Here is a 25,993-nt window from a genome sequence, read left to right as displayed (position 1 = left end):
TGAAGAAGGAAATAAATAAATGGGAACTCCTCAAAATTAAACACTTTTGTGCATCAAAGAACTTCATCAAGAAAGTAGAAAGACAGCCTACACAATGGGAATCAATATTTGGAAACGACATATCAGATAAAGGTCTAGTATCCAGAATTTATAATGAGATTGTTCAACTCAACAACAAAAAGATAGCCAACCCAATTACAAAATGGGAAAAAGACTTGAATAGACACCTCTCAGAGGAGGAAATACAAATGGCCAAAAGACACATGAAGAGATGCTCAATGTCCCTGGCCATTAGAGAAATGCAAATCAAAACCACAATGAGATATCATCTCACACCCACCAGAATGGCCATTATCAACAAAACAGAAAATGACAAGTGCTGGAGAGGATGCGGAGAAAGAGGCACACTTATCCACTGTTGGTGGGAATGTCAAATGGTGCAACCACTGTGGAAAGCAGTTTGGCGGTTCCTCAAAAAGCTGAATATAGAATTGCCATACGATCCAGCAATACCATTGCTGGGAATCTACTCAAAGGAATTAAGGGCAAAAACTCAAACAGACATTTGCACACCAATGTTTATAGCAGCGTTATTTACAATTGCAAAGAGATGGAAACAGCCAAAATGTCCATCAACAGACGAGTGGCTAAACAAACTGTGGTATGTACATACGATGGAATATTATGCAGCGTTAAGACAGGATAAACTTATGAACCATGTAATAACATGGATGGACCTAGAAAACATTATGCTGAGTGAGTCTAGCCAAAAGCTAAAAGACAAATACTGTATGGTCCCAATGATGTGAATCGACACTCGAGAATAAACTTGGAATATGTCATTGGTAACAGAGTTCAGCAGGAGTTAGAAACAGGGTAAGATAATGGGTAATCGGAGCTGATGGAATACAGACGGTGCAATAGGACTAGATACAAAAACTCAAAAATGGACAGCACAATAATACCTAATTGTAAAGTAATCATGTTAAAATACTGAACGAAGCTGCATCCGAGCTATAGGTTTTTGTTTTGTTTTGTTTTGTTTGTTTTGTTCTTATTATTATTACTTTTATTTTTTTCTCTATATTAACATTCTATATCTTTTTCTGTTATAATGCTAGTTCTTCTAAACCGATGCAAATGTACTAAGAAACGATGATCATGCATCTATGTGATGATGTTAAGAATTACTGATTGCATATGTAGAATGGTATGACGTCTAAAAAAAAAAAAAAATGGTCAGCACAATACTGCCTAATTGTAATGTAATTATCTTGGAACGCTGAATGAAGCTGCATCTGATCTATAGTTTTTTTGTTTGTTTGTTTGTTTTCTCTTATATATTTTTGTACTTTTTATTTTTATTTGTGTTTTCTCTCTGTGTTATCACTTTATTTCTTTTTCTGTTGTAGTGCTATTTCTTTCTCTAAATCGATGCATATGTACTGAGAAATGATGACCATACACCTATGTGATGATATTAAGAATTACTGATTGCATATGTAGAATGGATTGATTTCTATTGTTGTGTTAGTTAATTTTTTTAATTAAAAAAAAAAAAAATTTGGCCTGCAGTGGGCGCTGGGCACATTACCATGTTGAGTCATATTGGAGGCTGAGACAAAGGAAAATATCAGTAATACCCTGTTTTTACTTAACACTTTGAAATTTTGTCCATTGTGGATATTTTTTGCATTAATTTAGATTAAAAACTATTACATTAAAATGCCATTTCTCTTTATTACTGAGTCTTTTTTTTTAATATTGCCTTAAATTTTGTGCCTGAGGTAAGTGTTTCACTCACCTCACCTTAATCCCAGCCCTGCTGGGCATCTGTGATTTATAAAACTCATTTTTTTCTGGTCATTCTAATGGGCATCCAGGGTTGAGAATCTGTGACTAGTTGACCTGTAAGGTCCCTTGTATCTTTGCTGTGCTGTCCAATATGGTAGGCACTAGCCACGCTGGGCTACTGAGCACATGAAATGTGGATGGTCCAGATTGAGATGTGCTGCAGACTTCAAAGATGTAGTGCAAAAATAGCAAAAGAGGTCATTGATTATTTTATATTGATTGCATGTTGGAATGATAATATCTCAGCTGAACTAAGTAAAATATATCTTTGAAATTAACTTCACCTGTTTCTTCCACTTCTAAAGAATATGCCCCCCAGAAGAATTTAAATGATATTGTGGCTCACATTTGTGGCTTGCATTATGTTTCCATTGTTCAGTGCTATTCCAGGGCTCTGATGTTAACATGTATGTAACAAATCACTTAGAATAAGTGGTTCCTATTTCAGAATTTTACATATATCTTTGGTTTAAGTAGCTTTGTGTTGAGGAGTAGCATTAACAATCTGGCATATAATCCCCATATGTACATAGTTATTTCATTCCCAGGGATTGGTGGGACACTTAATGAATTTCTCCTCTTTGGGTATAAAATTCTTGGTTGCAAAGATTTTTTCTTTAAGTAATTTAATGTTAGGATCATATCATCTTCTGGCTTTCATAGATTCTGTGAAAAGTCAGCTGTCAGTCTTATTGTTGCTCTTTGGAAAGTCCTGTACTATGTCTTTTTCTTCTAACTACTTTTAAGAATTTTCTCTTTCTATTTAATTTCAGCAGTTTAACTCTTATATGCTGTTCTAGTCTGCTTGCTGCTGGAATGCAATATACCAGAAATGTAATTACGTTTTAAAAGGGGAATTTAATAAGTTGCTAGTTTACAGTTTTAAGGCTGAGATAATGTCCCAGTTAAAGCAAGTCTATAGAATGTCCAATCAAAGGCATCCAGGGAAAGACACCTTGATTCAAGAAGGCCAATGAAGTTCAGGATTTCTCTCTCAAGTGAGAAGACACATGGCAAACACAGTCAGGATTTCTCTCTCATCTGGAAGGGCACATGGGGAACACAGTGTCATCTGCTAGCTACTTCTCCTGGATTCCTGTTTCATGAAGCTCCCCTGGGAGGCATTTTCCTTCTTCATCTCCAAAGGTCACTGGCTGGTGGACTCTGCTTCTCGTGGCTATGTCATTCTGCTCTGCTCTCTCTGAATCTCTTCATTCTCCAAAATGTTTTCTCTTTTATAGGATTCCAGTAAACTAATCAAGACCCACCTGAATGGGTGGAGACACTAATCCAGTTTAACAACCACTCTTGATTGAGTTACATCTCCAGGGAGATGATCTAATTACAGTTTCAAACATACAGTACTGAATAGGCTGCCTTTACAAAATGGGATTAAGATTAAAACATGGCTTTTCTAGGGTACATACATCTTTTCAAACCAGCACAAATGCCCAGGTATTATTTTCTTTGTATTTAACTTGCCTTGTATTGCTTTTTTAAATTTAGATTTAAAGTTTTTAAACTATTTTTTATTGTGAAAAATAACATATATACAAAAAAGCAATAAATTTCCAAGTATATTTTAACAAGTAGTTTCCAACAGATTTAAAGTTTGCTATGAGTTACAGTTCTACGATTTTTCATTTTTTCTTCTAGCTGCTCCAAGACACTGGACACCAAAAGAAATATCAAAATATTGATTCAGTTATTATAATCATTTGTTAAATCCTGTCTTTTCTAGTATACTCTTCCTTCTCTTTTTTCTTTTCTGTGAAAAATAACATATGTATAAACAAATTTCAAAGTATTGTACTGTTTCTTGAATATGTGGTTTGATGTCTTTCTCAAGTATTGCAAAATTCTCAGTCAGTACTTACTTAAAACCACTCTCTTCTCTATTTCTGATGCACTAATCACAAGAATGTTAGACATTTCCCCCCATGTCCCACATAGCTTCTAAACCACTTTCTAAATTCCCAACATTTTCCCCTCTTTTTGTGTAAGTCTGAACTTTCTTCCAGCTTATTAACTGTTTGTTCTGCTAATCTCTTATTAAATTCATATACTGAACTCTTAATTTTGGTTATAATTGTTTTTAGTTCTAGAATTTCCACTTGACTCTTTAAGGAAACTGTATTTTCTAGATCTCTGGTGAAATTACACATCTTTTCCTCTGTTTTCTTCAGCATATTAATCACAGTTATTTTAAAGTTCCTGTCTTTAATTGTGTCTTATAATTTTTTACTGGATGCTGGTCATCAAAAAGAAAGTTGTAAGAGTTTCTAGATGCTGTTATCTTTCTTCAATGAGGGTTAAGGTTTCTTTTGGTAGGCAAATAGAGTATTACAACCTCATCTTGATCTTTCAATGATTAATTTTAGACTTTTTTGGCTTATTTAAGTTTTCTCCTTCCTCCTTCAGTTTGGTCTCTTTTCCTAGGGAAGGGTTCCATTCCTAGGTCCTTTTGAAATTTCCACTGAAAGCTTGGTGTGTTTATTAAAACTCTTCCAGCTTAGCAGGACATGAACTCCAATCCCTTTCTTCTCAGCATCAGATAGTTTTTGAAATCACTTTCCAGATCTTCGGCCTCCCAGCTTCTCTTTTCTGCTAGATTTCTTGGAGTCTGATATGTGCACATGCAGGGTAGGAGTCCACCAATTGTCTGAAACATACTGGTACACAGATTTTTGGGTTCACTTCTCTTTTACTATCTTTGCCTTGGGATTTTTTCCCCTCAAATCCCAGCCAGTTTGATAGTACTCTATCAAACTCTGCTCTTTGTCTCCTCAGCATGGTGATATTGTGCTTTGGAAATGTCCTCAATTCATCCATTTCTTAAGGATTGTAATTTCTCAAGTACTGCTTGTTTGGGTTACTGCTCAATGCTTTCAAACAGTTGTTTTATATATTTTTGTCCAGCTTTAATAATGGTTTGTGGTGAGGGAGATAAGTTAGAAATTACATTGTCATGGCCAGAATGGGAAGTCTGCATTTGGCAGGACATTTATAACTCCCCAAGAAAGGAGATCAGGAATCTTCTCAGCCTCCATCCAGAAGGAATGTTAGTAATAAAAGGCTTGCTCAAAACCATCCTTCCTTGATACCTCCATAAAACAATTTATTATTTTATTTTACAGGTCAGAAATGTAAGAATCTACACTTGAGCAGTTCATTAAAGATAAACCTCAAGGTTGGCAGCATTTTCCTCAGGCAATTTTATCTACCTATGTCTACCATCAGTGATTTCAAAGGTCCCTCGACCGTATGCTCCCTTGTGGTCCTCTCTGGTGATCAGATTTCTGATTGTACTAACAGGCTCAGGCCTTTTTTCCCCAGGTAGCATCTTAGGTTACAGATCTTTCTGTTTGTTTTTATCCATCTTTCTCCTCTTTAACAAATTAAAAAATTTTTCTTTTCAAGCTAGTTATTTGGAAGCACATTAGTAAGTAATTTTATTTGCCATGTAAACTTTCATAGTGACTCAACCTTTCTATGCCTCAGTTTCCACATATTCAAAATCAGAACAATATTTACCGTTCAAAGTTATTGTAAGAATGAGATAAAATATTTTTAAATATTTTGTAAGATATAAAATGCTATCATATTTATTATTAATGATTTGATGACCATGGTATCTTTAGATCAGGTCTGGCTGTCTTGATCCAGAAAGTAAAAGGAAAAAAAAATCATCTGTTCTGCCCTTCACTGCCCAAACATTGGTGCGACAGGAACAGGATATCTGCAATAAATACTCCCATTTGGAAAGGGAATGAATGAGAGATAAACAGAAGACAGTGGTCTGCAGCAATCCTGAAACACATACATCAGATATTTAGAAGGCCCTTATTTTTTGGGTGAGAAGCATTCTTTATTAGGTTTGATTCAACTCCCTTGATAAGGCTGCTTTGGCCACTGCTCTTTGTGGCTCTTGGCTCTGTCTATGGGAATTTCTTTCTTTCCCATAATCCTCCTTGGCCACATTTGAAGTGGGAACTGGAGATTATACCTTCTTTAGGAGCTTCAAAACTTTCTCAGCCCACTTCCTTACTATAGAGATTGAGGGCCCAAGGTTTGTGTTAAATCTTTTTTCTAACTTTTTTTATTGTATAGTAAAACATATATACAAAGCAAAGAAAGAAAAAAGCAATAGTTTTCAAAGCACTTTTCAACAAGTAGTTACAGGATGGATCCCAGAGTTTGTCATGGGCTACCATACCATCATCTCAGATTTTTCCTTCTAGCTGCTCCAGAATATAGGTGGCCAAAGGGCTTAAATAATTTTTTATCATCACAATCATCTTTTTTTCCTTCTTTTTTTCCGAAAAATAACATATATACAAAAAAGCAATAAATTTCAAAGCACTGCACCACAATTAGTTGTAGAACATATTTCAGACTTTGACATGGGTTACAATTCCACAATTTTGGATTTTTACTTCTAGTTGCTCTAAAATACTTGAGACTAAAAGATATATCAATTCAATGATTCAGCATTCATATTCATTTGTTAAATCCTATCTTCTCTGTATAACTCCACCATTACCTTTGATCTTTCCATAACCCTTTTTAGGGGTGTTTGGGCTATGGCAATTATAAATTTTTCACATTGGAAGGGTATGTCACTAATATGAGGTAGGACGATGGAATTATCTGATGTTCTGGAGAGGCTGGGCTAGGTTTCAGGACTTATCTGGACCAGGGACCCATCTGGAGGTTGTAGGTTTCTGTCAAGTTACTCTAGTGCATGGAACCCTTGTGGAATCTTATATATTGCCCTAGGTGTTCTTTAGGATTGGCCGGAATGGTCCTGGTTGGGGGTTGGCAGGTTATGATAGGTAGCAAGGTCTACCTGAAGCTTGTGTAAGAGCAACCTCCAGAGTAGCTTCTAGACTCTATTTGAACTCTCTCTCCCACTGATATTTTATTAACTACACTTCTTTTCCCTTTTTTGGTCAGGATGGAATTGTTGATGCCATGGTACCAGGTGTGGATTCATCTCTGGGAGTCATCTCCCACGTTGCCAGGGAGATTTTCACCCCTGGATGACATGTCCCACATAGCAGGGAGGGCGATGATTTCACTTGCAGAGTTGGGCTTAGAAAGACTGAAGTCACGTGTTAAATCTTGAACAGCGACAGTCTCTTTTAATCCAGACTGATATTTCTCTTGCCATTTCAACTCTCACAAAAACTTAATTGGCTACTTGATCTCAGACAACAATTATATCCACAGTTCTTTTTTAGATATACTTCTTAGAATTTCTATATCCCTTTTGCTTTTGTGCTTCTATGCCTCTCTCTTTCTCTTAACTTAATTTTAAGGATCAGGCTTCAGTGGGAGACCTGTATTTTTTGTCTCTGTTCCTTGAGATATTCTGTCCAAATGAAAAGATTTACTGGATGCCACAATCTTTCTTGGATCTTTGTTCAGAGGTTTTAATAGTAGGTCATAGCTATATCTTTAATCTGATCCTTACTACAAGTTTAAATTTTAATTTACCTTTCTTGTGTAAATACTTTTTCAATTTTTTAATCCTTTCTTTTGAGGCTTAAAATAAATTCAACTTCTCCAAAATGTCAAAGTTCAAATTTGTGGAATTTCTCTATGCCCTTTAATTTTTGCTTGCAAACAGGTGAATTCCTTTAAAGAAGCTTATAATTCCTTTATAATACCATGTCAAATGCAGCCAACAATGACCAACATATACTATAAACATTATATATTTTAACTGCTCCTCCTGGAGCTATAGGTATCTACATTACTTGCCTTCCAAGTCATTATAGATGACAGTTTCAACAAACATTTCACCATTATGAAATTCCCATCTCTCTAGTCTCCATTCAGTTTCCTTGCCTCTCATTGCTTGAACAATAGGTTAACATTAAAATTTTAGTTTTCTGTTCTTGCACACCTTTTTCCTGTTACCAATTTCTGAATCAATCGTGTGGATTAAATTGTGCCGCATTAACTAAAAAATGACAACAATAATTCTTAGTTATTTATAACAACAAAAGTGTAGCTTTTACTTACGCTCTATTTCCAATATAGCTGGCCCACTCAGGGGCCCAATGTGAAGCAGGCTCTGCACTTCTTCAATTGCCAAGGCAGAAAAAGGGATATGGTGACTCATGCAGTGGCTCTTAGAGGTTTCTGCATAAAATGGATATATATCACTTCTGTTCATATTTCACTAGCCAAAACAAGCTAGATGGCCATGCCTCATTTCAGGGCAGAGTTGAGGAAGTGTAATTCTGTTTATGTGCATTGTAGGAGGAAAATCAGAATATTGCAAACAGCCCTAATGATTGCCACCATGGCAGTACCCTGGTCCGAGGAAATGATGTTGGCAGTTGAGGAGATACTCAGGACCACGGCACACTGCCTGTGTATGTATGAGATCAGCCCTGCGCCACACTGTCACAGGAGGTAAGCGTGACGCTGTTCTCCATATGGCTTTCATTACCACTTCATTTCATTAGGAAATCAGTGGGGCATTCTGCTGCGTTACAGAAATACCAGGGATGTGACCCACCAAGATGCTTCCTAACTCAGTAATGCTGCCTTCAAATATTCAGCAAGGAAAAATAAACTCGTAGGGTGATCTCATTTCCCTTTTCTCCCTGAGAAAAGATCATTTGAAATTTATTTTTCTGGACAAGAAAGATCATTTGAAATTTATTTTTCTGGACAAGAAAGATCATTTGAAATTCTGTAATAATAATGGAAAGAGAAACCATAATGCCAAGAGTAAGGACTTTTAAAGATTCTTTTGGTAGCACTGACACTGATATATTGTTAATGTTATTCTTTTTCTCAAAAGAGAAATTCAACCAAGACTAGGAGAAGGTAGCAGAGGGTACTTTGGAATTAGGGGAAGTGATCTCATTTTTAGTCTCAGTATGACCCAAAGGGGAAGTACAATTTTAGGGAAGTTAATTGTTCTAACGTCATTTTTTTTCAGGGGCTTTGAGAAGTTTGTGCTAGGTACATGTATATAAGAAGGAGTATTTCATTTGAAATGGATCTAAAATTGTTGGATTTGGTTGGTAATATTATTTTAGAAACCTATACAGTTAGTGAGACATAGCTCTTAGGGGCAAGAAAGGGACACAGGGGACGCCTTGTGTGAGAATAAGAATTCTGCTCAAGCAAGTACCGTGCAATGGGCTGGTTAAAACAATGGGAACTTATTAGCTCATGGTTTTGACACTGGGAGAAAGTCCAAATCAAGCAGTCAGGAAGGCGATGCTTTCTTTCCAAAGACTGGTGCTCCGGGGCTGGCTGCTGGTGATTCCTGGTTCTGAGCTCCTGTGTCACATGGCAATGCACATGGTGGCCTCTCCCGGCCTCTCCCTTCTCTTCCAGTTTCCATTGATTTCAGCTGCTGCCTATTTCCTTTGTGGTCTTCTCTCTGTGTCCAAATTTTACTCCACTTATAAAGGATCCCAATAATAGGATTAAGATCCATTCTGGTTGAGGCAGACCACACCTCAACTGAAGTAACTTCACAAAAATTCCTACTTACAATAGGTTCATACCCACAGGACGAGATTAAGTTTAAGAACACATTTTTTTTTTTTTAATATGGGATTAAAGGGCCTCTTTTTTTTTATTCTGGGCAACCTGTGTTTCAATCGTTCAAATGAGCTATACATATAGGTTGAGTTAGATTATGCACTACAGAAAATTTCAGTTCTGGATCAAATAAAACTTTCTTTCATTGGGCTCAAAGAGTATGCGTGGTTCTAAAATATAGACACTGTCTTCCTTAACTCTGTGTTCTGAATTACTTTAACCCCAACCTAATTGGCTTCATTCTTATCTCTAAATATCAGGATATATATATATATACAAATCAGACTCTTGAAATCCAGAAATAATAATCACCACTCCGGACTTAATATGACTCCTCTAAAAGCTCACAATCTAGGCCCCTATTTTTTAATAAGCACCTTCTAAAGGTGACCATACCATTGTTGTTCATTTGTCCCTGGCTTATTTTGCCTCATCAAATGTCCCTCGCGTTCATTCACATCGGTGCATGCCTCACGACTTAGAACACATTTTTTATTGTTCTTAACCCGCCACACTCGACTTCATGGACAGTTATGGATTCAGATCTCAATTTCACAAAAGTCCTGGCTGTGTGATCTAGGGAAAGTGCTTACATTTGTTAAGCCTAAATTCCTCACCTGTGAGATGGCAGAAATAATACCTTCTTACAAGACAGGAATGAAGGTGAAATAAGTTAGTGAAGTAAACATGCTTAACTCAGTGGCTGGCAAGGGATAGGTGTTGTAAATGTTTGTTCTCCACCTGCCTCTGTCCAAAAAGACAAATAAGAAAGCAGTGGAGAGTCCTGTCCGCAGTTAGGGATGGACCCCAGGCTTTGGAATGATGAGGCCTCACCTCAGGAAGAATAAAGCAAGGCTATTGCTTAAAGAATTTCCAAATTTTCTGAGTAGTCACACCAGTACTTCTTACCACCCCAGATTTTTATGGCTCTTTTTCTTTTCGCTTTCTTTCTTCTGTAACTTCTGTTTATTATTTGCTCTTTTCCTTTCTGTTTATCCCCTCCTCCTTTTAGCATGAATTCTTTCAGCCTCTATAGATCTTATCTTCCCTTTTCTTCTGTAACCTTTTTCTTCTTTGTCTTTCCATCCCTCCATTACCCCCAATCTATATTTCTCTTTCTTTCCCATGTTGTCTTTCATCATTTATAAATTGTTTAGCACAGGGAAACTGGAGGCAGAGTCTGTGAAACAATGCTCATCGTGTCTTTGGTTCTCTACCCTCCCTTTTCTTGGTGAGTTCTCTGTCCTTCAGTGGAACCTCCTTTTCTGTACTGTTCTACTGTTTCAGATCCCTGTGCTTCAGCTGGATGTGTCCCCCACTAACATCTGTTTTCAGAAATGGATCTGATTAACTAAGACCAACAAACGTGTAAGTAACTTATAAAGTTTGGTGTTTTGCTTTTCCCAAAGGTACTAGAACTTCAATCAGGAACAAAGCTTCTACCCACAAGAAATAAATCTCTAATAATAATTTCAGGCAATAGAAAGTGATAGAGCACATTTTCCTTGGGGCAGGAGACCTTCCCTGCCAAATATACTCATTCATGGGGCTTGCTCTGCTTTGATAGTTTAGAATAAAATAAAAATAGATATTTGGATATACCTAGAATTAGATTTAGCCATCTTCTGGTACATAGGTGAGAACAGACTCATCAGTTTGAGGCTAAAAACTATTTTTTTAGCCTCAAATTGATTACAAAGGGATTGTGTGCATCAGGCACAATTAATTTCAGGTAAATCAGTTCAACCTGGCCTTTTTAATATTTCTGTATTTTATAAATTTTAATGTAATTTTCAAGGGAATATAGGCTACCTTATGTGTACTTGCAGACAGCACAAATCAATTTAACCAATGGCTTTATCTACCCTCTGACAGTGCATAGATCAGAAGCTAGTAAACCTGTCAGCCAGGCCAATTTACTCACCTGTCGTCTCTGTCTGAGGTCCTTATGCTTTTAGGAAACTATAAAAATATTTGAGCCCTGAAAAATTCTATTGGTTCTCAAGTATGAAAAATAAAAATTAATATTGTAGATTTGAATATTTACAAATCTAAACATTCAAGCAACTAGTTACTGCTCAATTCCTGTGTCATTGCATATTTCGTGTGGGAGGTGAATGCGTTTCATGTTTGACGTGATTAGGATGGGTCCTCCACAGGGAAGCGTGAACAAGGTCACTCAGTCCTGGAAGAGCCTTGGGTATCAGAGATTTGAAAATCTGTATCAAAGTGGAAGAACATGAAACTATTGCTCCAGAGTAACATGAATCTCTAGGCACAAAATGGAATTCTGGTTTGGATAGGAGACATCACCTCTCGTTTGTTCCTATCCAGCTACAGAGCTAGAATAAGTGATAAAACAGCTCTGCAGGAGCCACCAATATCATTGGAAATTGATCAGAAATGGATGAAACGTTTTTTACCAGAAATCCTCCCAGAAAGAAACTACTGTATGTTCTTAAGCAGATAATTAGTTGATAAGTAGCTTTGGGTCAGATCAGGATGCTCAGGGCATGCTTTAGGAACAAGAGATGGTCCCCTAAATGCCAAGTTTGGAGAGCTGAACGGCTTTTGTTTCACAGGTCTGGGGACAGAGCTGAGCTTCCCAGGACTAAGTGCCACCACTTAGGGCTGCCTTCCTAGAAAGTACTCAGTCTTCCTCTAAATACATGTTGGACTAATAGTTAAAGAATATCCATTCGCAGGGGCACCACATTTTTAGCTGCCTAGGTCACCCACACCACACTTGGCCCAGCCCTGGCCAAGTGCAACCCTTCCTACCTGAATGTCATAGCCGATGCCATGGGCTTTGCACATCCGGAGGAAAACATAGTGGAAAATCAGGGAGAGGTTGCTGTGCCGCAGCCGGGTGGTCATAACTGCATAGCGACTGGCTGTTGATGACTGGAAAAGGCCAAGGCCGAGTGTCAGAATTCAAAAATACATACTTGAATAAACTTTTGATTTTGTAATAGTTTTAGATTCACAGAAAAGTTGCAAAGATAATACAGAGAGTTCCCATATACCCCACATCCAGTTTCCCTGTGCTAACATCTTACATTGCCACGGTACATTTGTCACAACTAAGAAACCAGATTGGTAGACTACTATTAACTAAAGTCTATATTTTATTCATATTCCATTAGTTTTCCCCTAATGTCCTTTTCTTATTCTAGTGTTCCATCCTAGATACCACATTTAGTCATTATGTCTCCTTAGGCTCCTCTGGACTGTGTCATTTTCCTCCAACTTTCCTTGTTTATGATGACACTGGTAGTTTTGAGGAGTACTGGTTGGATAGAATGTCCCTCAATTTGGGTCTGTCTGATGTTTTTCTCACAGTTAGACTGTGGGTTTCAGGGAAAAAGATCAGAGAGGTGAGGGGCTGCTCTCAATACATCACATCAAGGCTACGTGCTGTGAGTATGACGCTCACGATGTTAATCTTCATTGAGAAGCTAAGGCAGTATTCGCCAGGTTTCTCCTTCGTACAGCCACTCCTATTCCCCCCCCACCCCCCATTCCAAAATGGACATTTTGGAAGCAAGTCACTAAGTGTGGCCTTCATAGAAGAAGTGGGTGTTATGGTTCACCTTCTTTCATTTCAATTGTTTCCTCTGTGTGGGAAACTGCTGATCTTTGTGTATCTTGCTTGCCTATCAGTGGGAACTCTCCCAAGGAGTCTTGTTATGGTAAGGCCCGAAGTATTTGTTTAAATGCTAACAGGTTTTTAAAATGTTAGTATTTTAAACTAAAAATGTTTCAAAATGACGTGCACACAAGAAAGCTGTGGATCCTGGCAAAGGAGGCAAGGAAGTCTAGTGTGCCCTTTGTAAGATATATTTGTCTTTGACAATCAGCTTTGTTCGTCCATGGATAATCGAAAATTTGGAGACCTGCATGTAGGGCCGTGGCCAACCCTAGAGCATAGAAAATTAAGTTGACTGGCCCAGGTCTTGGACTTTGCAGACCCTCAGGTGTTAGGCTACCAGATGCATAAACTTGTACAGTGATTTCGAACAAGAAAAGATAAAGGAGGTGCTGCTGGTCCAAAGTAGGTTGGAAGGGATCTGAAAGACCCAGTACTCATCTATAATCTGACCACGGGCCCGGTTTCTGTATCTGAGATAACATAGGGTCACTGGGGCCAATTGAATATCCAGCAAAGAATGAACACCCTTTCTCCTCCTAAATCTCTCTCTACCGCCCTCTCTCTCACACACATATACACACACTCAGATTTCATATTGACTTTTTGTGACATTATTTCCCCCACATATTATGTCTCTTGCTTTCAACATTTGCATTGAGTATGATAACTGATAGTCATATCATTGCCATTAATTAAGGCTGCTCTTCACACATTTAACCAGAATCCACTTTTATAAAAATGTTAGGACCCCACTGGCCCATGCATCTTGACATGTGCACCTCCATTTCTCTATTAGTGTCATTTCATTTGCAGCCACTGGGATTTCTTTTTATCACAAAATAAAATCCATTTGACCATGATATGCCTCACAACTATACTTTGTCACCACACTGAGCTATACAAGTTGTTCCTCTAACTGTCTCCCTTACACGGCTGGTGGTTCCCCCAGGGTAGGCACTGCTTGGTTTTGAATTCCCAGTGCTAGGCACATGTCAGTGTTTCCTGAATGAAAGAATGAATGAATATATGACATAGAAAAGTGGATAGCACTTCCCTCTGCCTTAGAAGCTTAGAGACTCTTCAAAGAACAATTTAAGACTTCCAGTCAGTGAGTGCTTTGGGGCAGAAGCAAGTCATTGCTTGTTCCTCCTGGTGCATTTGTCTCCGAGCTCTCTCCAAAATGTCTCTGCCTTTTATTCTCTCATAAAGGACTTCAGTAAAGATGATTAAGACCCACCTTGAATTGGGTGGGTCACATTTCCATGGAAACAACCTAATAAAAATGTCCCACCCACAATAGATCTTTATCCACAAGAATGGATTAGAAGAACATGGCTTTTCTGGGGTACATAACAGTTTCAAAACAGCACAGAAGTGAACTGTAAATACTCCGGAATTCCATTATGGTTACTGAGCATGTAATTGCGTGGCAATTACCATGAATTCACAAGATAATTCCAAGGTTATTTTTGTCTTCTAAACTTGTCTTATGCTGCCATACATATAAACTAGCAAAACCAAGGTCTGGTCCAAGTCAGTGGGGATGGGAGAGCAGCACCTGGTTGCAGGATCCAGTTCTCTGCTTCAAAGCATGGCGGAAGAACTCACTGTCCAATAGTACATGATTCTGGGCAGCAGATAAAGACGGGCTGTCCTGAGGTTTTTTCCTCTCTTATGGAGGCAGACTGCAGTTCTCCCTCTTCACAGACCTGGGGGCTGCGAGTCATAAAGAATCTGAAAGGAGAGCCAGAGTAGTTAACATGTCTTCCAGGTGCCTCTTCTTTCCCATTGCTTCCACTATCCTTGTACAGACTTTTGTTTCCTGTAGAGCTGCTGCTCCTTTTTACACGGGGAAGCTGAACTCTGTAGTAGAAAGAACAGATATGACTTTGGACTAGGCCAGTTACTATTTGTGCAAACTTAAATATATTATTTAACTTTCCGGATTTCTGATAATTAAATAAGCAACTTGCACAAGTGCCTGGCACCTGATAAATGGTAGCTACTGTTTTTGTTGCTGTTCCTTTGAAAGCATGTCCAGGGCCTGGAATATTGGAACTATGATAATGAAAATGATAAATCTCTTTTCCCAGGCTTTCCTTCTTCCCTTGCTCTCCTCTCTCTTGGGATTCTGAGCATTACTACCAGATGGTTCATCTTCCCAAACTCAGATTGGTTAATGTCATCCCCCAGCTCAGAAGTCTTCAGTGTCTCCTTGTTGCCTTCAAGAAGAAATCCAGCTTCTCTGCCAGAGCTAGCAAGCTGGTGGCTTTGACAGCTGCGTCCCTTCACCCTACTGCATCACTGCTGCTGCCATGCCTAGAGGTCTGCTTCTTGGGGATGAGGCCCCCAATTTTGAGGCCAATACCACCATTGGTGGCATCAGTTTCCATGATTATCTGGGAGATTCAAGGGGCATTCTCTTCTCCCACCCTTGGGACTTTACCCCAGTGTGCACCATGGAGGTTGGCAGAGCTGCAAAGCTGGCACCAGAATTTTCCAAGAGGAATGTTAAGATGATTCCCTTTCAATCAACAGTGTTGAGGACCATCTTGCCTGGAGGAAGGATATCAGTGCGTACAATGGTGGTGAGCCCACAGAAACTTACCTCTTTCCATCATCGATGATAGGAATTGGAACCTTGCCATCCTGTTGGGAATGCTGGACCCAGCAGAAAAGGACAAAAAGGGCATGTCTGTGATAGCTCATGTGGCATTTATCTTGGGTCCTGAAAAGAAACTGAAGCTGTCTATCCTCTATCTAGCTGCCACCGGGAGGAACTTCGATGAGATTCTCAGAATAGTTATCTCTCTCCAGCTGACAGCAAAACAAAAGGTTGCTACCCCGGTCGATTGAAAGGATGGAGACAGTGTGATGGTTCTTCCAACCATCCCTGAAAAAGAAGCAAAAACTTTTCCCTAAAGGAGTCTTCACCAAAGAGCTCCCATCTGGCAAGAAATACCTTCACTACACTCCCCAGCCTTAAGTATCTCTGGGAAGTTGATGCTGGAGTGACTCACTTAAGACAGCGAGCCCAAGTTTGCCACATGCCAATCATGTTTTCCTGTTACAATCCCATAAACACACCCTAGTGTGATCATAGCCAAAGTCCTTAGGCTGCTATATTCCTGACTTATTAAATGAAAATGGCACTATAAATTTCTAGGGATTCTTAACTCTGTGTCTTCACCAGCTCTCTTTTCTGTTCCTGTATCACAGTACTCTGCTGGCTCTCTCTGAAATATATTCTCTATTTGGGGCTGGCATCTCATTTCAGGGTCTGTGATCAACAAATGTAGGTATCAGTGACGGTTGAAAAGGCATGTTTTGCTCCATCATAGAATGGTTCAGCGTTTCAGCTGTCCTAATCAAATCGTCTCTGTTGTTAGCCATTTTAAGGAGTAACAGAACTTGAGATTCAACTTTCTCTGTAAATGCCTAAGTATATAACCCAAGAACATAGACTTACCCAGATATTCTTCAACATTCCATGTTTTGACCACAGCTGGGGGCAAAAAACTTTTCAAGTCCGAACTTTTCCAACTCAAGTGGGAAGAGTGGGAGGAGGCGTTTTAAAACTATTTTGCTATAAAGAAATGAAAGTTTTGTAATAAATTTCTATCATATGGGGAGCTACAGAAATAGAGGTGCACCCGAGAGTGGGGGCTCCTATAATAAGTGCCATGTGTTCTTCACACGGTATTTCTGTGCATCATTCTCCTATAAAATGTGATATACATATAAGAGCACATCGTTGGAAGAAAGGAAAGGATGATTTTAAATGTTTTATTATAGAACTGTTCTTGCAGTGGGTGGCTATTTTCTGAATTTGGTTTTGAGGATTAACAAATAAAATCCTTTGCTAAAACTGGCACAAAAAAAAAAAAAGGTGAAATCCACACACCTCACTTGGCAGGCCGGCCCTCCCCCAAATTACTCAGTGTACTGCTGTAACCACTTCTCCCACCCCCCCTTCTCTGATTCTCTGCTCCAGCCCACCCAATTCACCTGCCCTCTCCTAACAGACCTCGGGCTCTCTTTACCCTTCTTACCACGTAGTGGCTGCCCCGGCCTTGAGACTGGACCAAATCCTGTGTTGTTAGAGAAACATCTCCAGTCCCTATCAGCTCATAGTCATTTCTCCTCAGAACTCCAGCAACAGGTGGAGGGGCTGTCACTCAACAGCCTTGTGGTAAGTATTTTTACATACATTTTCCTCTATATCTCCTTTTTCCTTAAGCTCCTTAAGGACAGGGCCTTTGTCAAATGTCTGTGTTCCTGATGTTCCTGGTCAAATTCATGACATATTAGTAGGTGTTTAACAAATATGTTATAATATTGCTAGTAAAGATGAACCTACAGGATACACCTACTTTTTAAACTCCCATGGTTTCTACAGCAAAAAAAATGGCGGCATTCCGGGACAAATGTTTTGTCTTTCACCCAGCCCTGATAGCACAGGTGGGAGGAGTAGTGTTGAAATGATTCGGTGAAATGCAAAGACCTGAAATAGCGTCTGGCCCATAAGTTCATCCAATAAACGTTAGTTATTATCTCTTATTAAATGAAATAATCTCACAAATAAGGTATATTATTTTTAAAAAACCAGCAATCACCCAAGCAATAAATTTTACTTTAGAAAGAGAATTGAATCAGAAAACCTGAGCTTTGCTACTTACTAACTTAAGGAACTTGGGCAGCTCACTTAACTTTGCTTGGCCTCAGTTTTCTATTCTGTAAAATGGGTGTTGTAATTCCTGTCCTATTTCCTGGCGTCACTATGGAGACCAAATAAGCACATGCATATTTAAATTACGAAGCATTATACAAACAGAGATAGCATTATTAAAGGTTGTTTGTGAAATCTATTCTCCTGATGCTGTACAATTCATTTCAGTTTGGCAAGGATCAAAAATGAAATTACCATTTAGAAATATTTATCAGAATCGAAAATGAATATGTTCTTTGACCTAGCAGTTCTACTTTTGAGAATATATTCTAAGATATGCCTCAAACATGCAAAAAATTGCACACACACACACACACAAAGTTATTCACTACAGCACTGTTTGTAATATGAAAAACTGGAAACAATCCCCAAGTCCACAATTAGAGGAAAGGGTGAAAAAATTATGGCATATCCATGCAGTGGAATATTATGCAGCTTTAGAAAAGAAGTGAGAGTTCTCCTTACTCCCCTACAAGGTGTATTGCTTCAACATCTTTTTTTTCAAAATTGTGTCAACATATATATATATATATACATATATAACATGAAATTTGCCATTTTAACCATTTTAAGTGTAACCCAGTGGCATTAATTACATTTACAATGTTGTGTTACCATTACCCCCTTCCATTATCAAACTTTTTATCACCCAAAACAAAGAAACTCTACCATTAAGACAATAACTCACCATTCTCCCTACCCCCGTCCTTGATAAAGTTTGACTTTTTACCTCTATGAATGTGCTTATTTAGATATTTCATGTAAGTGGAGTCATACAGTAGTTGTTCTTTTCTCTTTGTCTTATTTCACTTAGCATAAGGTTTTCAAGGTTCATCTATTTTTGTATTAGAACTTCATTCCTTCTTATGGCTGAATAGTGTTCAATTGTACGTATATACCACATTTTGTTCATCCATTCATTTGTTCATGGGCACTTGGATTGTTTTCCCCTTTTGGCTATTGCGAATTTTTTTTTTTGCATGGGCAGGCACCGGGAATCAAACCCGGGTCTCCGGCATGGCAGGCAAAGACTTTGCCTGCTGAGCCACCGTGGCCTGCCCATATTGTGAATATTGGTGCTGCTACGAACTTTAGTGTACAAGAATCTGTTTGAGTCCCTGCTCTCAGCTCTTTTGGCATATATATAGGAGCGAAATTGCTTAGTCAGATGGTACATCTATGTTTACCTCTTTGAGGCACTGCCAAATTGTTTTCCACAGCCTCTGCACTATTTTACATTCTCCTCAGCAACGCATGAGGGTTGCAATTTCTCCATATTCTCACCAACACTTATTATTCTTTGTTTATTTAATAGCAGCAATCCTGGAGGCTGTGAAATGGTATCTCACTACAGTTTTGATTCGCATGTCCCTAACGACTAATGATGTTGAGCATCTTTTCATGTGCTTGTTGGACAGTTCTATCTCTCTCTCTATGTATATATATATATATATATTTTTTTTTTTCCTCTGAGAAATGTCTATTCAAGTCTTTGGCTCATTTTTACCATTGGCCTGTCTTTTTGTTGTTGAGTTGTAGGAGTTCTTTATATATTCTGGATATTAAGTCATTATCAGATATGTGATTTCCAAACATTTTCTCCCATTCGTAGGTTGTCTTTTCACTTTCTTGATAATGTCTTTAGAAGCACAGAAGTTCTTCATCTTGAGGAAGCCCAATTTATCTATTTTGAATTTTGTTATTCATGCTTATTGTCATATCAAAGAATCCACTGCTAAATACAAGGGTTGAAGACTTCCCACTATGTTTACTTCAAAGAGTTTAATGGTTTTAACTCCTATATTTAGGTTGTTGATCCATTTTGAGTCTATTTTTGTATATAATGTGAGGTAGGGGTCCAGTTTCATTCTTTTGTCTGTGGATATGCAGTTGTTCCAACACCATTTGTTGAAGACACTATTCTTTCTCCACTGAACGGACTTGGTACCCTTGTTAAATATCAGTTAGCCATAAATGAGAAAGTTTATCTCTGGACTTTCAAATTACTTCTACCAATACCATACTGTTTTGGTTACAGTAGGTTTGCAGCAAATTTTGAAATTGGGAAGTGTGAGACCCCCCCCAATTTTGTTCTTCTTTTCAAGATTGTTTTGGAGATTTGAGGCACTTCGCAATTCCATATGAATCTGAGGATTGGCTTTTCCATTTCTGCAAAAGCAGCTGTTGGAATTTTGATTGGCATTGCACTGAATCTGAAAGATCACTTCGAGTAGTACTGACATCTTGACAATATTAAATCTTTCAATCCTTAACCATGGAATGTTTTTCCATCTATTTAAGTCTTCTTTACTTTCTTTCGGCAATGTTTTGTAGTTTTCAGTGTACAAATCTTTCATATTCTTGATTAAATTTATTCCTAGATATTTTATTCTTTAAGACACTATTGTAAATAGAATTGTTTTATTGATTTTCTTTTAGATGTTCATTATTGGTGTATAAAAACAAAACTTATTATTTTGTGTGGATCTTGTGCCCACAACTTTGTTGAATTCATTTGAGAGTGTTCTCAACGAACTGGTATGGAAAGCTCCTTAAGGTAAAATGTAAGATTCAGAACATAAGTAATATGATCTTTTCTATATTTATCGTTATTTACTTGGAAATCTGTGTTCTCTAGGAAATCCGTGCCATTGACATCCATATTTCCTTTTCTAAAAATCCCTGACTGCTCCCTGACCATCCGGTGGGCCACTGAGTGCTCAGTGAGTCTCAGTCTAACTCACAGCAGGTGAGAAGCCGGTGGGTAATGGCAATATGCCGGGAAACACCCTTATCACACAGGGAGGTGAAGCCTCTTCAGGAATGGATGTAAGCTCCACTCTAATTCCAAATCATTGACTTGCAGGCCATGCAAAGCACTTTGGACAGCACAATGGTCAAACATACAGGCTTTAGAATGCGACGGGCCTGGGGTTAAACCCTGGATTTAATACCTGAGTGACCTTCTGCAAATTGTTTAACACCTCTGAACTTCAATCTCCTTATCTAAAATTGGGCATAGTAACAGCACCTGCATAATATACTGGGTTGTCATAAAGATTCACTGTGTATAGTGTTTAGCAAAGTGCCTGGCATAGAGTAAAGGTACGGACATTTGGATGTGATTATCATGTGAACTACAGTTATCTGCTTGACCCATCTGTGTCCTCTGATAAACTTGGAGCTCTTTGAGGACAGGAAAAATACCTGCTGATTTATTTCTAGTTTATTCTTCTAAGATCATAGGTGTTTTTTTTTTTTTTTTTTTTTTTAAGCCTGAGCAGGCACTGGGAATTGAACCCAGGTCTCCGGCACAGCAGGCAAGAATGAGCCACCATTGCCCACCCAGATCTTAGGTGTTTTCAATATCCATTTTTAATACCTTTAATACTTAAGATCTAAGGAAGTGAACTGTCACAACAATATTGCTTCTTTTCTAAAGGATTTTGGAAGAGAACGACCTTGTCATGGAAAGATGCGGTACAGAGGGATGGGCCGTACCTGTGTCCTCGCACAGGAAATACTCAACCCTGCAGCACTCCACCACGTGTGAGGCTTCCTGACCCCATTTTACAGGCTCCCCAAAGTCACATCCCTTAGGAGACCCCTGGGAATCATTTAGCCCTCCCTTATTTTACAAATGAGGAAACTGAGGCCAGAGAGAGGATCCGAATTCATGATTCCTGTCCTCCCAGACCAGTGCTTTTCACTGCAAATTTCCACTGAGCTATATTTGGAATGTGATGGGAATTTCAAAAGTTAGCCTTTTCTAGAAAAACAGGGAAAAAATAGAAGACAAAATATTATTGGTAGAAGTCTAGTCTTATTAAACTACCTTTCTAAATCACAATCTAATAAGAATGCTTCAAGCCAAATAAAAGAAGCTTGAAATATTCCTTTTCACTGGAGAATATAATTTTGCTTCAGCCACGATTTAAATTGATTTACTTGTGAGCAGCAGTACTTGAAGTGTGGAGCATATTCTATTTTCGCCATGATACTTGTTTTGACAGTGATGCATTTCAGTTGACATAGTTGAAATCCTTATGTAATAAATCTCTGCCTGAAAATTAATCATGTTTATAATATTCTGAGAATTAATAACACCCATTGCTCAAATCATTAACTTAAAAAAGGAGCTTCCAAAATCTGTTCTCGGCAGTAAGGGACCAGAAATAAATGAATGTTTGATAAAATAATCCAAGTAGCAGTTTAACAAGCGTAAACTTGAATGTGGCTGCAATAACACAGAACTATTGTTTAAAGGTTGGCAGAGGCTGATGAGGTTCTTATTTCAGTTATGAAGCAGGCATCCACATGCATAATGAACTGCTCTCTGCATTATTAATGTGTTGCTTATTTAGCCTCATCTGTCTAGAAGATAATGTATCCTAACTCTAATGAGTGATTGGTTTTGTACATAATTACAGTAGCAGCAGTCGCAGGGAAATGTGTGCCTTCAAAGAAGGAGTTCTAAAAATAAAGTCATTGCATAAACTCTGTTGTTGTTGCATTCTATCAAAATCAAACCCGAAGCATTTGAGAATTCATAATAAATTATAGGAGACAGAATCATTATTAACATCATAATTTAACACAAAAGGTTTTACTTAATCATTCATTACAGATCATGTGCTGTTAAAATGCTTATAAATGACCTGGATTGTTTTAAGATGTTTGAAAAGGCAGTACTTTTCGGCCACACACTGACTATGGCATTAAGGGTCCAGAAAGAGAAGAGAGGAATAAAAACTGATGGAAAAGGGTAACCATTTAGGCCAATTCAGACAAAACTTTAATTAAAAGTTAAAAAGTTCAGTGATTCCTTTTCTTTTACAGAACATGCATGTCTGGGACTTATTGGCTCTTTCTTATGCCGTCAAGTGCTCCTTGTGGAGGACAGTTGATCAGAAGCCTGTTCCTCCACCCAGGTCTAAATGACAGTTCTTTGCCACCTGTTTCTGACATGGGACAACAGCTCTTTCTAGAATCCAGAGAAGTTTTGCTTTTCCCTTGCATAGTATATTATTAAAGGAATGGGCCTAAACTGGGAGCATTTTGTAGGCATTAGATCTGAACACACGCTCATTATCATTGCAGTTTCATGTGTTTTCTTTGGTCTTCAAGGGGACTGTCAACTGATCTTAAACCTGTTCACACTTGTCCAGGAAGCTTCAGTTTGGTTGTAAGTAGTAGTGCGTGTGCATGTGTCGTGTTTCTTTTTAAAAATTACCCTATCACTTCTATCACATGTGTACACGCGCGCGCACACACAGGCACCAGGGCAAGAGCATCCATTTATCTTTCTAAAACCCAAAGCACTTTCAATTTATCCCTACATCAGAAAACATGCACAGCTTCTCTTCAGTGATTGTAGAGACATTTGAATTATTGAAGATCATAATGTTTCCCTCTTGTGTGCAAGCAGTTTCTAAAGTGTTTAAGACTCTTGATCACAGGAGCATTCCTGTGTGTTGCCTGTAGCTAGAAATGAAACCTACTGGCAAAATTGGGGAAAATGGGAGAATGCTTCTCATTCAAAGCATAACTTCTGCTTATAACCTTCTGATGCAACATAGGTAGATGCAGTAAATTGTTTTGGGAAGTCTTGAACTGAATACTAATTCAGCTTCCAGCTTCCTTTTAGACATGACATGGAGCTAAGTTCACCAAGACAGAAGGACTCAAGGTTTTCTGCTGTCCCTCCCTCTCATGTTGAACGTGGGGTCCCAGAGGTCTATGGCAAGGCCACACATGGGGCTGGACCTGGGATATTCTTAGCAAGGTCTTGGGATCTAATTAACAAGGGTCTGTTTCTCCTGCCCAGACCAACTTTCTTTTCCTTCTTAATAAACAGGAAACAAAGCGGATTACTGCAGGCAATGCCCCTGCTGCTATTTCACAGGACTAGTGGATTGAGAAGGAGAAAGGGGACACAGTCAAATCCCTGTAGGACATCTAAGATACCCTTCTGCGTGTCCACTGAGCTTCTGCCAAGGAAGGCAACCATGGGCTCCCTGGGGAGAGTTGAAAAAGAGTTATTTAAACACAGAGGCATCTCCTGGGTCCAAAGAGGCTCAACAGACAGGCAGGAGATACTGCCTCTGATAAGGGAACTCTGGGCACCTGTGCTGGGGTCCTATTAATCTCGAGAGTTCCTCTTTTAACCATCTGACATATTAGGATTTCAAGAAGTTTCATTTGCTAAAACAGCAGATATTGCCAGAAAGCCCCACTTTGTTCTCAGCACTTATCTCCACTAAGGTCCACCTTGACCTCTTATCCTTTATTTTCCTTCCCCATAACTCCCTAGCCTGCTTAATCAAGCATCCATTGCTCCATGGAGATTTACCCTTTGTTACCCAGACTGGGGCTATTGAGGTTGGTAAGCTTCAACCAGCCCCGGGACTGCTGGCCCTGCTGAGGCAGCAACCCCAAGGATGGGGCTGGAGGTGAGGTGGGAGCTGGGGTAGTGGTCAGAGGCAGATCATGAAGAGCCTCTTAACCATGTAGGGGAGCTCGGATTCTCCTGAAGACAACGGGAGCCACTGAAAAGCTACAGGCAGGGGAGCACCATGTTTAGATTTGCTGTTCATCTCAACCACCCTAGCTGTGGCATTTGTTTGGGGTGACGGGAGAGACCAGAGGCAGGGAATCTTGGTAAGGAGCTATTATAACACCCAGTGTGAGAGATGATGGAGCTGAAACTAAGGCAGCATCAGTGTGGAGAGACAGGAGAATCTAGATTTCAAGGCCAGAATGACCAGGGTGCTGACTGAATTTGGAGCGAGGGAGTATCCTATGTGCCTCTGGCTGATTCTCCAAGAGGCAGTATAGGTGAGGAGCCACGTGGGGAGGAGAGATGCAGCTTGGGTCATTTGGCTCTGGGGGCTCTACCTAGAGAAGTTCTGTGGGATATTGGATCTGGGAGTCTGAAGCTCAGAAAGAGATTTGGACTAGAGAAATACTGGTTTTGTCAGAAATGGCTTGGAACTGAAGCAGTAGGTGTAGTTGTACTTGCCCAGGGAACCGAGTTGAGCTGGGGGGAATATCCAGAGCCACTCCCGTGGAGCCCATGCTCTTTCACATTTCCACATAGCGCTGCTTCTTTCTGACCAATACATCCATAAAACCTTCCTGGAACCCATTTCAGAGAGGTTAAGTGATTTGCCTAAGGTGATTTCTTCTTTCTACATTCAAAGAGCCCAGCACACAGCAAGAGCTCAGTAAGCAGCCGTGGCGTGTTGCTAACACAGGGGACCATCAGGAAGCATCTGTTGCTTACCAGCACCGGCAGGGCTTCACGATGGCTCACTCTCTTGTCTTTCTTTGGAACAAAGCGGGGCACTTCAAAGGTGCTCATACTGCAATCCAGATGGCCGTTCGTCAGGTATAAGCTGAGCTGAGTCAGGGCCAGCTGGTCACTATAGCAGAGGTCGAGGTCTGTTGCCCACACCTGATTAAAACAGGAGCCGTGCAGTGACATCAGCAAATGGAAGAGAAGGCCCTCAAACTATCCCTAGCCAGTCTGAACCATATCAGACCACACTAAACCAGTAAGCATGGGACTTCCTGGAGTTGAGATCTTTGCTTCTGTTTCTGCCTCATTCATCTGAGGGATACAGCCTCCAATCTGATCTAAGCAGAAGATTCTAGGTACTTGTAGGAAGTTACAGAAAAAAAATATTTGGCCAAGACAATCTAATGGAAATGCCCAGTTCTAAAATGTTTGTGTTGACTTTGATCTTCCTGTCCATTGTTTGCGTTTCTAAAGTGATCAGTGCAATGTTTTCTACTGAATAGAATGAATCTGAACACAAGTTTCAGAGGATGGGGAACTAAAGTGGAATAGGAAGCAGGGGAGCTAAGTATGATAGAAAGAGTGAGTAAGTAAGAGGAAAGAGCAATATGGCCTTAATTCGGAAAAAGCAGTGACAGCCTTTTTGGGAATTTCAATGTGATACTTAAAGGAAACCCACCCACAGTTGGCCTGTAAGTCTTAGTCCTACCACCACTTTACTATGAACGTAAAGGAAAGTCACTTCACCATCATGATGTTACAGCATCCTCAACTGTTAAATCGTGTTAACCTCTACCCTAGCTGCATAGGGTTACTAAAAAAATACAACAAGGCAATAAAAATGAAAATGCTTTGAAAAACAGATCAAGGGCAGGCAATGGTG

General features: G+C 39.2%; 1 protein-coding gene and 1 pseudogene across 14 annotated transcripts in view; one reads left to right on the top strand and one right to left on the bottom strand.

Annotated features, from left to right (window-relative positions):
- The window catches only part of IQCH (IQ motif containing H), a 242,045-nt gene that overhangs the window by 16,750 nt on the left and 199,302 nt on the right, over positions 1-25,993 (bottom strand). For 11 of the 14 annotated variants that reach the window (XM_077128303.1, XM_077128304.1, XM_077128292.1 and 8 more), the window contains 2 exons: positions 25,096-25,266; positions 12,211-12,333 (listed from right to left, as the gene is read on the bottom strand). In XM_077128303.1, the coding sequence (XP_076984418.1) occupies positions 12,211-12,333; positions 25,096-25,266 (294 nt within the window). The remainder of the gene's footprint in view (positions 1-12,210; positions 12,334-25,095; positions 25,267-25,993) is intronic. The other 3 variants (XM_077128293.1, XM_077128299.1, XM_077128294.1) reach the window with 2 other exon arrangements.
- Positions 15,397-16,067, top strand: LOC143656302 (peroxiredoxin-6 pseudogene; annotated as a pseudogene).

This window comes from Tamandua tetradactyla, chromosome 14 (genome assembly GCF_023851605.1).
Source record: "Tamandua tetradactyla isolate mTamTet1 chromosome 14, mTamTet1.pri, whole genome shotgun sequence".
NCBI lineage: Eukaryota > Metazoa > Chordata > Mammalia > Pilosa > Myrmecophagidae > Tamandua > Tamandua tetradactyla.
This window is presented reverse-complemented; position numbering and strand designations above follow the sequence as displayed.